The 17,753-nt window shown below is 34.7% G+C and overlaps 1 protein-coding gene across 3 annotated transcripts in view; it reads left to right on the forward strand.

Annotated features, from left to right (window-relative positions):
- Positions 1-17,753, forward strand: part of kay (transcription factor kayak) — a 35,796-nt gene that overhangs the window by 16,011 nt on the left and 2,032 nt on the right. For 2 of the 3 annotated variants that reach the window (XM_085189677.1, XM_085189678.1), the window contains exons 2-4: positions 15,349-15,523; positions 15,801-16,356; positions 17,465-17,585. In XM_085189677.1, coding sequence (XP_085045803.1) covers positions 15,349-15,523; positions 15,801-16,356; positions 17,465-17,585 — 852 coding nt within the window. Of the gene's footprint in view, positions 1-13,918; positions 14,357-15,348; positions 15,524-15,800; positions 16,357-17,464; positions 17,586-17,753 lie in introns of those variants that run through there. The other variant, XM_085189679.1, reaches the window with a different exon arrangement.

Below are 17,753 nucleotides of genomic sequence, written 5' to 3' on the forward strand. Positions count from 1 at the left end.
TAAGGAAATGTAAACAAAATTATTTTACTTATATCTAAGTTTAATAATGACTTACAATACTCATTTAACTGTTTTTTGTTTAAATTTCCCCTATTACTTGATAATATAACAAGTTTGTCACACTTATTAAATTTATAACTTAAACTTCTCTGCATGAGAACTTCAAAGGATGCTGACGGATAACAAAAACTAACAGCTGACTGTCCCGGTAAACAAGAATTCAAAATTGAACCCATATTCCTTCCAATATCATCACTAAATAAAACTATGTTTTGTGCATTAACTAATGAACTAGGTTCATGAATTGATGCACGAAATGACTGCTGTAACCTGAACCTACACCTACACTGGTGCTTGTAACGTAGCTCCAGTGGACGAATTGGGTGTCGAGTGAGTCATGAAGTCGGCATGCCCGGTATTTGTTGGACATACAAAACACGCCGCCGACGTCTATTAGATATTACATTTTCTACAGGTATACGATATAGATAAAATGTTTACTTCTGTAGTTTATGTAGATGTCGTGTTTTTTTTTTTTCAAAGAACAAAGGATAACAATAACGGTATGGCAGTTGATTTTCTTTGTTGCACAAAGCAACAGCACTTACGTCACAATAATAAGCGTGGAGTTGATATTTACAACAGCTGCTGAGTCCTTGTTCCGATTATGGGCATGAATCGTGCTTACTTACGCTGTGCAGATTACTGACATTTTCCACGTTTCCGTCTCGACTGCCTTATTGAAGGATGTCAATATTATTATAATAAAGTCCTATGTGCTTTATTGGTGTTTCGTTTCGTGGTATTCTGTGTGTGCGCCTCTTAAGGCACACAATGGAATATTACTTACATGTTTGAGAAATATAAAAATGTAGTTACGCGGTTTTAGCATTCTTTGACTACTGATATCCTTTTTGTTGTGTTTGTTTTTATTTTATAGTAAGATATTTTCATTCTCGCTGTTTATGTGTTTGATATTGTATTTTTTCTTTTTATACTTCTAATGTAACGGTAATTGGATACTTATATTTAATATATATTTGGTTTTAATTTTTTTTCATGTTAACGCGTTTGTAGGACAAACATTGTTTGTCTCATTTTCAATTTTTTACCAATTTACACACACTTTAACCAGACTGGAGAAACACCCATATCACTTAAATTACCTATATGAATTAAATTTCTCTCCTAACGAGGTTCGTGACCCTGTTCTGTAACGAGTAACAGTTTTATAATTCGTATATTCGTAAGTACATACCACATACATACACATTAATGTGACAAATCCTATATACATGTATTAAGTATATATTATATAACATTCAGTAAATTAATTAAAAAAAAACTTTTTGTGTCAAATATTTTACGTCAATCCAACAAATATAATTAAAAAAAAAACAATTCATAGAATCTTTTTGTTATCTATCACAAATCAGATTCCACTCGGATTTGTATTGAACAAGATTTATTCCCGCCCACAACAAAAATTGTGATAGACGGCACAATAAGCGCACTTCCAATACCGACGCCATTATTTAATGAACCCTCGTCAGATGAAAAGGTCAAATTATTTGAAAAGATTAATCTGGTAATTTATGTGGGCCTAACGCGTCTCGCCAGATTTCTCGGTTGACGGACCTTGCCGTGTGACATTGGTCTCCCGTGTCATAAAAAATCTTCTTATAATGGTTTTTTGGGCCACCGTCAACATTTTGTTATGATTTAAATGTTGTGATTGGGTCCTCCTGATTGGGTCATTGTGGATGGAGAATACTTTCGCGTCAAATTAATCTTTTCACTAAATATTTTCAAAGGCATGTTCAACAAATTGTACGGTTCGTAAAATTGGCGCTGATGTGCCAGTTCGAGAGTAATGTACTCGTTAAAGGTTTACGACTGAATGCGTTTTCGTCATTTTATGTCATTTTTATATTGTAGTTATTTTTTAATTTTTTTTCTCTCTGACTTCTCAACATTGATGCTCTCAATAATACGAAATTAATAATTTATAATGTTAATTTATTAAATTATTTACAATTGCAGCGACATTTGGATTTTTGTTTTTATTTAAGAGATTGTCTGGTTACGTTAATTAGTGAAGTAAAAAAAATTATGAGGATATTTAGAGAAATACATATTACTTAATATGACATGAACTTTATGGCTTATTGTACTTCGTTACATATTTTATAAAATTTTCTTAATATGAAAATAGTAAATTGGCTTTAGTTGCACCTTGCAATATATAACTGAAAATATCTGGAAGATATGAAAAATTCTAAATCAATTTAAATTTAAAGAAATTTTCACGCTGTCTGCGTAAGAGCGTGTAGGGTTCCGCACCTCAAAAGGAAAAAATGGTACCCTAATAGGATCACATTATTGTCGTTTGTAGTGGAGGTATCAAGTTGAAGTAAATATAAAATTTTCAGGTCTACGAACCCTTAGATGCTTAGAAACTAAGAATGTTAGTTGACTCAGAAGCTCAGGAGCTCAATTCTTAACTTTGAAAAATTATTAGTATATCATAGAAAAATTCACTATATCATTAGGTACAAACCTATATTTGTAGAGTTAATTTCATACAAAATTAGTTTGTCAATTTAATTTGCCGCGTTATCAAAACCTATAATATATATATCCCGTAAAACTACTATTTAAGTATATATTACAGACAAATATTAATAATTAATATTAGTAATTATAATATGTAGGTTGCTTTGATCTATATATATAAAAGGACTTGTCCTCACTGACTGAGGTAAGACGCACGCACAGCTGTAACCGCTGATGGTAGAAACATGGAATTTGGACAGATGTTAACTTTCGTAATCTGGACATCCACTAAGAAGGGATTTTGAAAAATTTTAACCCTAAAGGAGTGAAATAAGGGTTCAAAGTTTGTATGGAAAATTTAAATCGGCACCGATTATTATAAAATGTGAAATTTAGATTTTTAAAGGTATTTAATTGAACACATGTTTCATCGTTTTCTAGAATTCTTCCCCTAAGGGTGCAAATAAGGAGTTGAAAGTTTGTATGGAAAAATCCTTAAATCGCTACCGATTTTATAAAATTTGAAATTCAGACTCTTAAAAATATTTAATTGAACATGTGTTTCATGGTTTTCTAGAATTCACCCCCTAAGGGTGCAAATAAGGGGTTGAAAGTTTGTATGGAAAAATCTTTATATCGCCACCGATTTTTATAAAATTTGAAATTTGGACTCTTAAAAATATTTCATTGAACACATGTTTCATGGTTTATTAGAAATTATTTAATTATTATTAGGGGGGCCTAAATAAGCAAGGGAAGCTGCGCGCGTCCGCTAGTATACATATAATGTACAAACATTTTGTACGCTTACTCTAGTAATTCAAACCTCAGCTGTTGGATGTAAACATTGAATTGCAACACCGGCATCATAGGTGGCCGACACTACCGACATGTCTGCACTAATTTAATTATTCCGTTTATGTAGTGAACGGATCGCGTTGCATATAGAGTTTCTGTTCGCCCGACGCACTCCGGCCCAATTAGGAGGATACGATACTAAAAAGGTTTCCCGTTTGTTCGCGCCTCATTGTTCTCCTTCGTATCTGGGCTGCCGCCGAGGTTTCGCAAGCGTCGCGTGTTTCCTCGTCTTTTTAAGGAGTCGAAAGTTGTCGATATTGTTGCGAGGCAAATGCCGCGGTGTGATGCAGACTGCAGTTGTGAAATTGCGTAGGTGCGGTGCATACTGCACGGGGGCCTGTCTGGCGGCTGGCGTGGGGCGGCCGGTGGTGCGCGCGATGCACCGCCGAGTGGGGCGTAGGCGTCGCCGGGGGGCGTCGCGCCAGGCTTATCAGACGGCGGCGGGGCCGGCGCGCGAGCCTCACTCCACGCTCCACCGCTGACCGCGCGGCTCGTGTCGGCCACGATCACTGCCACCGCTTTTAGATAACAAAAACCTTTGTCCAGACGCAGCATAATATTGACACTCTCCGTAGAGGACGCTGCGCGGCTGCTGAGGGGTTTTCCGCCGCGAAACGACATCTGTCAGTCGATTGTTTTCATTGCGCGCACGCGTGTCGCGCCCGTTGTATCAAGTTACGACAAGTTTCTTAAAAATTCGTACAAAAACGTAGTTTTTTTTTGTGTTGTGTTTTTTTGGATTGCATTGGCTGTTTTGGTTTGGTGAGTTATTTTTTTTGTCGTGTATCCAATTTACATACGACGTAGTGTCATTAAACTTAACGCTTATTTTCTACTTGTTATTATTTTTCAACAACATTTTCCTCATTACAGTACGTTGCATCATGTACGGTCTGTCTCTACTTTGCTGTATAATTGTTTGTACAAACTATGTAGAGTAATGTAGAGTGTAGGGTTTACAATATAATACTGAGATTAATTCTAATTTATTAGATTAGAAAGAAGAGAATATAATATTATGTATTTGGCAAGTAATTTGGAAGATTTCGATGGGGGGCTGAGAGTGCGCATGTGACGCCGCGACGCTGCGCGCGCGCCCCGTGTCATCGTTCGCGGTCAGTTGAACGAACCCTCAGCCGACGTCAACCTTGCCATAATCGCGATTATTTGCATCACCATTGTGCCCACGGAGGCCTGCAAACTTTTAATTATCTTTTTTTTTTTAATATAGATTAACACTTTAGGATCGAGGCTTAGTGCCAATATAGCTAACTAATAATATTGGGTATAAGCTAACATTGGGTAGATGGAAATAAGGAATTTATAAACTATTGTTGTTGTTATTTGTTAGTTTCTATGATAGTTGATTATTAATAATATTTGAAAACGTCCACTTATTAATAAATAATATTACGTTTTATTTATTATTATTCATGAATATATTTAATTATAAACATTAAATTATGTTATTTAAATATATTTTCATTATAAAATTATGAGCATCAACAATTACAAACATTATAACATTGTAAATTCTCACTCGCTGCAGAGATTGATAATCAACTAGATAAGATAAAATATGGGTTGTGGCCCTGTTTTATAAACAATGGACTTGGAGTGTCCTCTATGTAAATGATAACGACGAAGGACTTTAAAATTCCTGGTTGTAACTCAGCAATGGTAACAAGGAACTACCTCAATATACTATTGGCCGTTATCAGCTGCTCCAGCATTGACTCCAGAATTAAATCAATATGTCTGAAAAACATGTTCCGATCGGAATGTTACAGGGCCTGTGTCTTGTAAACTTGGAGTTTATGATGGCTGTTCTGTGTTCTTCAACTTGCTTCCAAATTATGCCTTGATTATTCTATTGTCGTGCTGTTAAGTGTTAAGTGAATTTTACTTTTATATGAAATATTAACCCTATACGGGTACATTGTTGATTTATCTCTACATACTTGTATTGTTAACATTTTTAAAGAAATGTTATATACACTAATTTGTAAAAAATACGATACAAATTTAGTTTTAAATTTAAATGCCAATTAAATAAAGGTATTGGAGAGACTTAACGTTTATAACTTTATTAAATTTTGCATAAAATAGGACATATAGGGATCTAACCCAATTGAACTGACTGCCCCTGGATCCCGCCTAAACGTCCTAATCTTTTAAACTATACGACGATTAGACCATCTAGTCACGCCGAAACTTTTATGATTGTGAAACTTTTATTGTTAGAGAAAGTTGTTTTGTATTTATACTGAAGAAATATTCTGCGAGTATGTACCCCCTAGACTTGATATCCTTGGTCTTTTGGGCTTCGTGCCAAATTGTCGTTTGTCATACGCATCCTCTTCCACATAGGTGTATCTTTCAACGTAATATTATAGTGCACAAAGAATCATAAGCCTTAACTTAAAAAAATAACCATATCAAACAGTATTACTAAAAAAATGCTGATAAGATGTTTATTTTGTATAAGTACATTTGCAATTTTTATAGATTACATACGCCTTAGTTTATTTTTTATATTACTGTGATTTTATAACTATTTAATGCTCGAAAAGTTTTGTGACATTTCCCTCCGCTAAGCGATTGTGAAATATTTAGTGATAAGTGCAAGTGTTTGTGGACGAATTCGTGGAACGGCGATAAGCCAATGTTGGCAGACGATTCGGACGTATCTATCTGTGATAAGCAATCCGTGTCCTCGCCTGTTTTACGCTCGTATTATCCACACGATTTTTGTTCTTTCTAATTTCTTTGATTTACAATGAAATTTACATATAGAATATATTTATCTAAAAAGAATTAGTACCTATATAATTAAATATTCAATATGTTTATATTTAAATATTTTGAAATATACCTGCTGTTTAACTTTGAGGAAAATTGGAATGTTTTTTGCTTGACGCTTTATCCTTGATGGCAACCTAATTTCGAAAAATGATGTCAGTTATAACGGTGTCTAGGTAGAAGTCGTGGTTTGGGACGACTTTTGCACTTATCAACTCTTTTTTTTTTTAATTCTTGAGTCTCAGCCGAGGTTGGCATAACCTCAAAATATAATAGTGCAGGTAATGTAGTGCTCATTACTCCGCAAAGGAAGGTTGTGGCGTTGTTCAAAAGAAATTAGCATAAGTGCCGCCAAACGCAACGACCAGTCAAACAATGGCTTTGTCTGTCTAAACGAGTGCTCGTCACTTATAGGTAACTGTTTCATATTCCATTTGTATTATTGTTATATTTGAGTTGCTGCGTAATTTCAAATGGTCTTCGTCAAAAGACTTTATTCATATATATATCTATCTATCTATATATATAAAATCGAAAGGTCACTCACTCATCAGGAAATCTCAGAAACCACAAGTGCTAGGAATCTCAAATTTTGCATAGAAGTTATTTTATAGGATGTAGGTAGGATAGGCTTGCTAAGACGGGAATTTGCAATATTCGACTCTTAACGGGATGAAATAGGAGTTGAAAGTTTGTATGGATTTTTTTTTAAATCGCTACTGATTTTTATAAGATTTGAAATTTAGACTCTTAAAAATATTTCATTGAACACGTGTTTCATGGTTTATTACGATTCACCCTCTACACTGACAATATTTTCATAAATATATTTAATAAATTCGTTCGTTTGTATAGTTCAAGCGGACGAAGCCGCCCAAGTCCACTAGTATATATATATTCTTAAAAAGCACATTGACATTGTCGTTAAACTTTCTGTCTGCAAACTTTATTCTAGAAGTTACGTTGGAAATTTGTCTGGCGCTTTTTGCTCCGATTGTACCATTTTTGTGTAAAGCTTTGTTTATTTTTTATCAATAAATATTTTTTCTTTCTCTTGTGTTTTTGTCCTCTAATTTAGATAAAATAAATAATTTCATTTAGTAAAGTATAATTTGGTGTTATTTTTTTTATAATGATTGCTTGAAATCGCATCCAATCTCATCGTATGTACGTATGTATGTGGGCGACGCAATTAAAAAAAATAAATAAAACAAGCACCACGTGCGTGGGTATAAGTCGTTGTACTCGAGTTATAATATGTATAATCTGTGTAAAATATGCAGTTCTAGTATTATAGATATTTGCTTTAATTTTTACATTTATATGTTAGTTTTAAAAAACTGGTTGTTTGTAATTATTTGACGTGGTAACGTTATAAGAAAACATTGATGAAAATTATATTTTTTTCGATAAACTAACATTTATTAGCCCTCGTTAATTCTAATTTTTTTTTGCATAAATTATACCTACAGATTAATTACAAGTAACAATTGTGGTGCTATTTACAATGAATTTACAGTTAAACAGTATGTGTTATTTTACATCCTCCATTTTGAATATTCTGTTAAGGATAAGATGATTAGTTCGATCGTACCTCTCTGTCGCTCGTTGTGCGCTATCCCTCGCACACTGGACTCAGGCGGAACGTGACAATGACAATGCTTTTACGTGCATATAACCAGCTTTTACCGATTTATAAGACTAACACGTCAAAAAATTATAAGATATTTTTTAATTGTATATATGGTATACCCTATACCATAACACTTAAAACAGCAAAACATAAACTAATCGACACTTATCGTTTATAAATAAATTAACTACGTGCTTAACCTAAGTTTAGGTCAATAGATACATTAAAATTGCGACACAACTTCAACTTGGATCGGTTCAAGATAATGCACATAATGTTGGACGCGTGTAATACAGCCGTGTGAGGATGTAGAGACATTATGAGCTTGATAATATAATTTGCATAGCTATTTAACACGTTAGGATTACATTCTTTGTTCTTCCGCGGGCGTGCAGCTGTTACTTAGCCTCTTATCGCGTTTAAACAATAAACGAAGTTTAAAAATAATTCTAGATAACTGACGATGCCCTCGCAATGTATTTTAATATATTTTAATTGACAGTTGTTTATTTATTATAATAATTATGTATGTCATAATCGATGTCGTGATTTAATAATGTATTTTTAATAATACCATGCAATTTTACAATAGGCTAACTAAAATAAAAACATGAGTCATTCCCTCGTAAGCCATCGAGTGAACCGCAAAATAACTAGACGTGATACTTATTTAAGTTTGTTCTGAATATGTAATGATGAGTTTGAACGCTTAAAAAAAAACATGTTTTGTTAGTCGGTGCGAACGTAAAAAGCGTAGGATTAGTGTTTTTTTTTTCTCGATGAATTCTGCGGCTTGCCAAGCGGCGTCGTGCGGAATGCTCGCCATTTCCGGACGATATCCGGTCCTCCGACTGGCGCTGTGCTATGCTAATTGTGATAAGCTTATCTCAGGGATTCGTATGTGATATCTACCTATATATTTTTTATGATAAAATAAACTTTATATTTGTTACAACGAAGTTAACGAGCTCTTTGTGTCCGTTTTTGTCCGGCTCTACCCGTTTTCATTGAACTTCCTTGTTTTCGACCTTCACTTTACCTAATGTAATATTTTATATCTCTATACGACCGCAACGTTTGATACTAGCAATAAATGAACGATATAATGAAGCTCGTCAAATGTTTTATTTTTCAGTTTTTTTTCTAAGTGAAAATTCGCGTGATGATTCATATTTCGTATGAATCATTCAAAGTAATCGAGTTTTTGAATCGAGCCGACAAATGAAATACGCGATTCGTAGTGACCTGTGATAGAGAGCGAGTGACGGTGTGAGTCATACGGGTTTTCCGAGAAACAGAATGGAGCCGTTTTCATGAAAATGAAGGTCGAATTACCTGCTCGTTTAGTGATGTCGATTTTTTTTGTTATATTAAATCTTTCTTTTTAAATGTATTTTATTTTTTTAACGTAATATTTTTATACAATTTAAATTTAATATAGAATTTTACGATGCTCTGTTGATGCGTATTATTTAATTTCCATTGCGTATATGCTCTCATTAGCTGGCACTGTACTCGTAGCTGGTGGGGCAATGGTTGCAGTACATGCATTTTCCTCGCTCTATAAGGTGAAGGGAAGGGCTGCTGGCGCGGTGCCAGGCGTCGATTTATTTTATTATTCGTTCAGTGGCGGTCAATGTCGCGACAGTCAGTCGACGGCGCCGCACCACGCTTGCATATGTTGTTTGTTTTATATTTACTCTGTACATTTTAATGTTAGATTAGTTTATGAATATTAACATGTTTTAGATCTTCGTCCAGATTAGGTTTTGTTATTTTAATTTAATTCATCAGTCTACCTATTATTTTTTTATTGGTAAGAAACAGGACGGTATAGGTGGTTCAGTTTTTGCGTTAGTTGTAATCTTTTTGATGTATTTATAATATTGGGTTTAGGTTAATTGTAAAAAATGTTTTCGTTATATAGTTGGTTACAAGTACAAAAAAATATTAAAATATTTAAAATTATATTACTACAGTACTGAATTTCTTTTTTTATTGTGAACGCTCTTTGTTTTCAATGCTGTTAGAATTTATATATGTATAAGGAGAACTTCCATAAGAATTCTCCAATACACACTCACTACATAGCAATATATCGACTCATATAGACGAGGAAATTGCTCGAAATCTTATTCAACTATTATAAATACTTCACTTTTGCAGCGTTAAGTTCCTCCACTCAACACTTAATGCCTCGAATTCTCAGCACAAAGTGGGGAACGGCACATCTGAACACTAGGTTCCCTCTGCCTACCCTGCTATATGCGAGAAATAAAAAAAAAAACTTTAAGTTACATTATCAAATAAACATTAGGTACATCCAAAACAACTTGACCTACCTCGAAAGTCGTAAAACGTTAGATAAAACATGACAATAATACATATCTTTGTTTGAAATCTGTTCAAGGAATTTCCTAAGTCCGACGACTTAAGCAACGCTAATGTAGAACAATTAGCGTTTCGTTAATGACTCTCCAAACAGACGTACTGATAACAGATTGGTTATGGGTTCAAAAAAGAACACAGAAATATGCTATTCCATTTAATGGTCTAATGACCCAATTGTTTTGACATTCTTAAGGAAAAGATAGATGTCATAGAAAATATATTTGTTATAGGTAATTTCTATAATAATAATTTTAACAATATTTGAATTATTACTATGCTTTAATTTAAAATCGTATAACCAACTTGTGCTAGGGAATGACGCTCGACAAAATTGACATAATTCCAACGTTGATTTTGATTATTTAAACTATTTTTACTTTATATATGTAAGAAATTTTGCATTTTTGTTTATTTATAGGGAACAAACATTTAGAATAGGGCTTAATGTTAGTATAATATTTAACCAATTTAACGTGCACTATCTGTGGGCGTGACGATCATGCGGTCGACACGTGCCTTTGTAACCTGCCTATAGCCACTCGGACTAAAAACGATGCGTTAAATATTTTGATGCTTCTGCAACTCCTGCGCATCTTCCTATATATTTATATAAAGGTTTAGATTGTTAATATTTTTACGGCAAATTTCGGTAATGATTAATTGAAAGAAATATTAAAGACGCTGACTCAAATTCAAGTGTATTAAGCTAACTTTTTCAATAGAAACATTTAACTGTAAAAAATAACTAATATCTGCAATATGTTATGTTAATATATTTTGTGTATATACGTTTTTATATATCAACGTTTTCACCATTGTAAAACATTAAATAATAAAAATAGAATTTAAATTCACATTTTCATTTTAGTTAAAACCATCAAATCACTGCATTTGTAACAAATAAGGAAATTACCCGTCGTTTTTATCAAAGAGGATGTTCGTGGTGTTAAATATAGAAAATATTCATTTATTGGATTATTTAAAGTTAGTTATAAACTGAAGGACTTGTGGCGGCGCGCCGGGCGATTTTATTATGTTTATTTTGACTAACAAACGATTTCTGTAGAGAGAGGGGTATCAAATGCTATAAATGCATTTAGTGCGTTAAAAATAGCTCGCACGATAGAGATCGATGTAATCAGTTGCCTGCTGTTTTATGGCACTATAGGAGTATGCATATTTTATTTAAGATTTAATTGCAAATTGATATAATATTATTACGTTTTTTACATTGCCGTTGGTATATAAAAATTAAAATCAAATTAAATCAGGTTCGCGTTATATCCCGCACTCAGCAGAGTAGGCAGAGGGGACCTAGTGTTAAGACATTCCTGTTCCCCCACTTTCTGACGAATTCTGGAGGTTTTGCGTGTTGAGTGGCAGAAGTCAACGCTGTGCTTTGCCTCGACTCCAGAGCGAAGAAATGGAAATATAAATGTAAATAAATATTTCATTTTCACCGAGTGGAGTTCGAATCCACAACCAGTTGGTTTTACAGTCACACTTTGGCCCCTGCGCCACGACGGGCTTTACGGCTTATATTTATATCTTGATTATATATCTCAAAAAGAAAATGCATATTAATGATGTATTATTTTATATTGATGAACGGTATTCTGTAATGTGCAATAAAAATTACAATATATTCATACAAAGAAAGAAATTATTACATTCATATACAATCCTTTTAACGATATAAAGCAGTTCGAGCTTCGATATTGAATTAATAGATAACTTGTACGGATATGGAGTGGGCGAGCACACGTGCGGATAACGGGTTGGTATTATCAACACGACTTACGTACTTGTTATTACATATATATATATATATATATATATATAACTTTATGCGTATATTTTCAATAGGTACCTTTGTCGGTTATCATTTAGGTTATACTATCTTATAGGTAGAAACTCACTGTCCATACATATTTAACCATTTGGTTGTTTAAATTTCTATATTTTTATATTTTTCCTTTTCGACCTTTATTGGTTTTTTAATTATTTGTTTAATAAAATTGCATAATAACCATTAGACAATAAGTTCATTGAGGTGTATTGCATCTAGCTTCCAAGATTCGCCTACCTCACTGCCCTACGTCACACCTAGATATAGTGGTGATCTCATGACCGCGATAACAACACCGCTTCTTCATGAGCCCAACCACTTATCTGCCCTACAAAATTCTTGCAATACAAGTGCTAAACTCCTGATATACAATAGCCAAATGGTACTTCACCTTTAAATAAAATATGTATTGGATATACCTATCTTTCCATGGAAATAGTTTTCGAGTGTAATGTCTTTAACATTTTTATAAAGGAAAGATAAATGTTTTCTTAGAAAAATAAATTTGGAATTATATTTTATTAGAGGTTTAATTTTATTTTACGCGACGGTTGTGGGTTCGATCCCCACTCGAGGTAGTGAAATATTTATTTACGTTTATATTTCCATTTCTTCGCTCTGTTGTCGAGGCAAAGCGCGGCGTTGAGTTCTGCCACTCAACACGTAATGCCACCAAAATTCGGCAGAAAGTGGGGAACGGAGCTGATTTAATTTTGTCTTTATATTTAAAATATAACACTGTTACTTGGATCATATCCAAATAGTGTTAATAAACGTTTAACATAATGCACAACAGGAATGCAAGATTTTTTTTTATTATGATATGTAAGCACCGTGACCAATTAGCGTCCAGTGTGTGCTGTGGAGCATTTGAGACGAATTTCATTTGGGCAATTGTAGTAATTGAGCGGAGTGTGCGCCTTCCGCAGAGCTGCTTGAGCTGACGGCGGTCACAATTACCAATTACAAGTTCACATTTAGTTGGTTAATCCTTTTGTGGTAATCTAAGGCTGGTTTTGGAGTGTGTACTATTTTTTTTTAGCTCTGGTGTTTGTTTTTTATGGGTGCGATAGAAAAAAAAAGTATTTTAAAGATTGTCTATTATTATTCACTTATTATTAACGTTTCGTTTTTTTTTGATAGGTACATTGCGTGCTATGCCGATTTCACGTAATGAAACTAGAAAATTATTATTAATTTATATTTTATAACCTATAAAAATGAAATAACAGGTTGCGTTTATTTGTTTTTCTTGTTTACGTAAACTTGTTACCAAAAATAGACTTATTTTCGTACTACCTTGTATAATATAATTCATAATTATTATTTTTGCAACAATTTTAAACATGTTTCTCTAAAGTGTATTTTAATCACACTCGGTACCATATAAGGCTCTATTCGCCGAAACGTCTCGCCTACGGGCTCGCAACACGTCCTTGCTGCAAGGTCCTACGGCTCGCCAAGCACTCCGCCCACTTAGCCCCGTTGAAAAAATACTTTTAATAATTATTTATTGACAAGAAAAAATAGTTAATGATTTTTAATCTCTTTATAAACGTAGAATTTTATATGAACCTGTATTACATTTATAAATGACTTTTCCATTAAATTCTCTCTCTCTCTCTCTCTCTCTCTCTCTCTTTGCGTCTTCGTTTTGCGGCAGATTCGAAGTGGCAGGTTTGTATCCGTGTATTACTTGAGATAACTAGCTGCCGCCACATGTGATGCGAAATGATGCGAAATATTTCCGGAGTTGAAGCGAGTGTTCTATAAATACGTTATATGAACGTTGGTCCGTGGGCGAGAGTTTCGGGCGCGAGGGCGGGCGCGGCAGTAGCGCGACATACGCCGCGGCCGTACGCCGTACGCGGTACGCGCGCGCAACGAACGAACGACCCGCACTCGCGCGCACACCTAGCGAATTTACAGCGAAAGTGAATTGTCGCGATTCAACGATACCGAGCCGCCCCCTTTACTAACCCCAAATAGATAGTCTATCTATCTATCTATCTATTTTTGTTCTCCGATAATTTCGAAATACTCGTAATTAAATTCAACTCAATTAATATATATTTGCGAGGGCGGATTGTAACGAACATATCGACTAACAAACTCGAACCGCACGAAGGTGTCGCTTCGCAAAAAGCGCAACACAATAGAGTAAGCGTCTAATTATAAACGTGGTTGTTAACGTCGTCGTCGGGATGCAGAACATCGATCCACTGGAGTTCGCCAACATGCTGGCCACCGAGCTGTGGTGCCAACAGGTAGATGCATAACTAATGTACCGCTCGTGGGTGAATCCCGATAACTAATCACCTGATGATGGAATGGCACATTCTAGACGGTGAAGCTTAAACAACGTTGTGCCAAAAACCACGCTGTCTGGCGGCGGCCGCCCTATTCTCGCAAATTAAAGTAGGATGCAGTGAATCAGACAAGTCTTACCTATCTCATTATTGCTTCTAGGCACAACTCAAGTCGTGTGATGAAAGACACTGATATGAAACGTTAAATATTCTCGTGGATATTTGCTACGTTGATATAAGTTCGTTGGGGTATAAAGCATACATATCATAGCAATAAATATATGCGTAAATTATGACGATTTAGTTTAGATTAAGAAATTTAAAAGAAAATAAAATATAATATAAAAAATGTCAATTCATTTCCGAAAAGTAAATACCTGAATTTATTATAAGTATATAATAAATCTTACGGAATTCAACAGATATTACCTGATAATAGTAAACGTTAATCTAAATTGCTCGTATAAAATGTAACACGTTCAATATTTATTTTTATCTAGGGACATTAAAAGGCAATATTTTAACTTTTGTTTTTAAGAAAACATCCTCTCTTTAAAGTTGGTAAAAGATTATTTGTACGAAGTAATCATTATCTATGCTTTATAAGATTGAACAGCTGTTACTTAATGAGAATTAAAATTTAATATGGAATCAAGCGACACACTAGTTGCAAGAATGTACTCAAATATTGCAAAGTATATATTTATTTGCTGTCTACAGCATTGTTTTATCATTTATTGTTATTGTTTCTTTTGTGTAGCACAAATGTTTTGCTGATAAAAACCAAATGGAATGTGGAAGCTACATCCATTTAATAATATAAATAAATATAATAAATATTGCATAATTATATTCATTTGCAAAGCAATAAAAGAAATCTAAGAATGTTATTTGTCATTTAATGTGATGAAAAGGCAATTTGACTAACTGATATTTGTTTTTGTTTTCAGTTGGCGAATCTAGAGGGCCTCCAGTCGGGGGTCCCAACCCGCACCACGGCGACCATCACGCCCACGCAGTTGCGCAACTTCGAGCAGACCTACATCGAGTTGAGCAACTGCCGCAGCGAGCAGACCAGCCACGCGGGATTCGTACCTCCTTCCGTCACGCAGGCCAACACTTACGGTGAGTCCTTCGAGGTTTAAAGAATTATCTTCGTTATGTTATTAGTATACAATATAAAAAAATATTGATCATCAAATCTGCAAAGTTATTAATAAATTTAGAAAACAAATATCAGGATAAGATTAGTTCTTTGATTAATATAATTTTTAGTAACCGAATTTAAAAAATGCAGATATAAAAAATGCTATGCAGATATTAAATGATGATAATTTGCGTATAAAGTAAGTTTCGATAAAAAAACAAATAATACAACATTTATTTGCATTGCTGATTGCAGGCATCCTGAATCCTGTCGGTTACTGTGATTCGGGCCCGACGCCTCTGCATGTGTCGCCGGGCCCACTCTCCGCTAGCGGCGACAGCAGCAGCAGTCCCGGCCTTCCGGCGCCCAAACGGAGGAATATGGGCGGGAGAAGACCAACGAAAGCACCACAAGACCTTTCACCCGAGGAGGAGGAAAGGAGAAAGGTCCGTCGGGAACGAAACAAAATGGCCGCTGCCCGCTGCCGCAAGAGGAGACTCGACCACACAAACGAACTCCAGGAGGAAACAGACAAACTCGAAGAGAAAAAGCAATCCCTCCAAGATGAAATACGGAAGCTCAACGCGGATAGAGAACAGTTGCAGGCGATCTTACAAAGCCATATGCCAATGTGTAGACTCAACAAGCGATCCACGAGTCCCCCCGACGTCAAACCCTTCCAGGACCCCTATGAATATCCAGAGTTGCCCGAAGACGGCGTGAGGGTCAAGGTGGAGGTCATGGACCCCACAGTGGACCCAGTCCTGGGGATGGATAATGATATCTACGCCTCGCCGACGCCAGACAAAAGGTAAAATCATCATGACTAAACACTTTCTCATTTACAGCACTAATGTCACGTACACACTTAAATCGTGGTATATGTGCATCATGGGGAAATTTTATAAACTTTATTGTATGACGTATTTGACTGACATAAATTTACCTTTTGTGGTAATTTTTAAGTTTAAAATATATTCATATAATATGGTCAGATTGGGATGTATAAGTTTATAATAGAATAATGTTTTAGAGCTCTACAGTAATTTAAATAGTAATTGTTTATGGGAAAAAATGTAAAAGGTATTAATCATAGCCTCACAAGGTCGCGCAAGTTATAATCTTGCTTTACGCTTTTTTTTGTTTACTAGAGTAGAGTGAAACATAAGTAAACAATTCCAGTTACTAGTATATATAATTATTTAAAGTTTTTTGATTATTTATTGCACAATCGTAACAGCGATGTATATTTTTTTTCATTTGGGTAAACAAATCAAACACCTCGAGGCTTTTATTGAACTTATATTTTTTCGAAAACAAAACACTATTAAGGTTATACTCTAGAATGTCTAGAGGACCTCTCTCTTTCCGCTCGAAGTCTAAAAGTACATCTTGAATTTTCGAGTCAAAAATTTCGATCGCATGAAGCGTCATTTTAGTAGTGCCATCTGGTGGTAGTTCTTATTCTCAAAAATATTTTTTAATTAAACAAAGAGATCGATGGTTTATATAATAAAATTATTGCTAATATCAAAACTATAAATATAAAATCATTACAATAGCATTTTAAGATAATACTTCGTCATATACGATATAATATCTAAATTTGACTGCATATAAAAAAATACTCGCACAAACTTTTTTCGTTTCACGCTTTATCCCACATATAGCAGGGTAGGCAGAGGGAAATTAGTGGTATGACTTTCCGAAACCCATGTATCGCCCAATTTTGCAGACACTGTGTATTGAGAAGCGAAGCTTAACGCAACGCTTACTCGTCTTACCAAAGCGAAGAAATGAGAATATTCGCGTTTACAGGCAGACGTTGCCTCATAAACTATTTTGAAAAAAAAAAACATGTTTTTGTACACTATAAGCTGTAATTTTTAAAATTTTAAATGTATTCCTTGTTGTTGCAGGATAATGCTGTCGGCGGCTAACCCGGCGGTGGTGACGAGCGCGTCGTCGCTGGACACGCCGCCCGTGCGCCCCTCGCGCCCTACCTTCCTGCAGGTACCGCAGACCCTCACGCCCGCACAGGTACCTATTTACATTGACTTCGAAATTTTTCTAGTTTTACTGTAGAATGGATATTTTATTTAAATACGTACATGCGAGTTGTATTTATAACCTTCATATCAAGATAGGGAGAGAAATACACTTTTTTATGTGTACTAATTCAAAACTTTATGTAAGCTTACTATATTT

The sequence above is a fragment of the Heliconius melpomene genome, chromosome 8 (assembly GCF_056956725.1).
Source record: "Heliconius melpomene rosina isolate 202511_hmr_F chromosome 8, ASM5695672v1, whole genome shotgun sequence".
Classification (NCBI taxonomy): Eukaryota; Metazoa; Arthropoda; class Insecta; order Lepidoptera; family Nymphalidae; genus Heliconius; species Heliconius melpomene.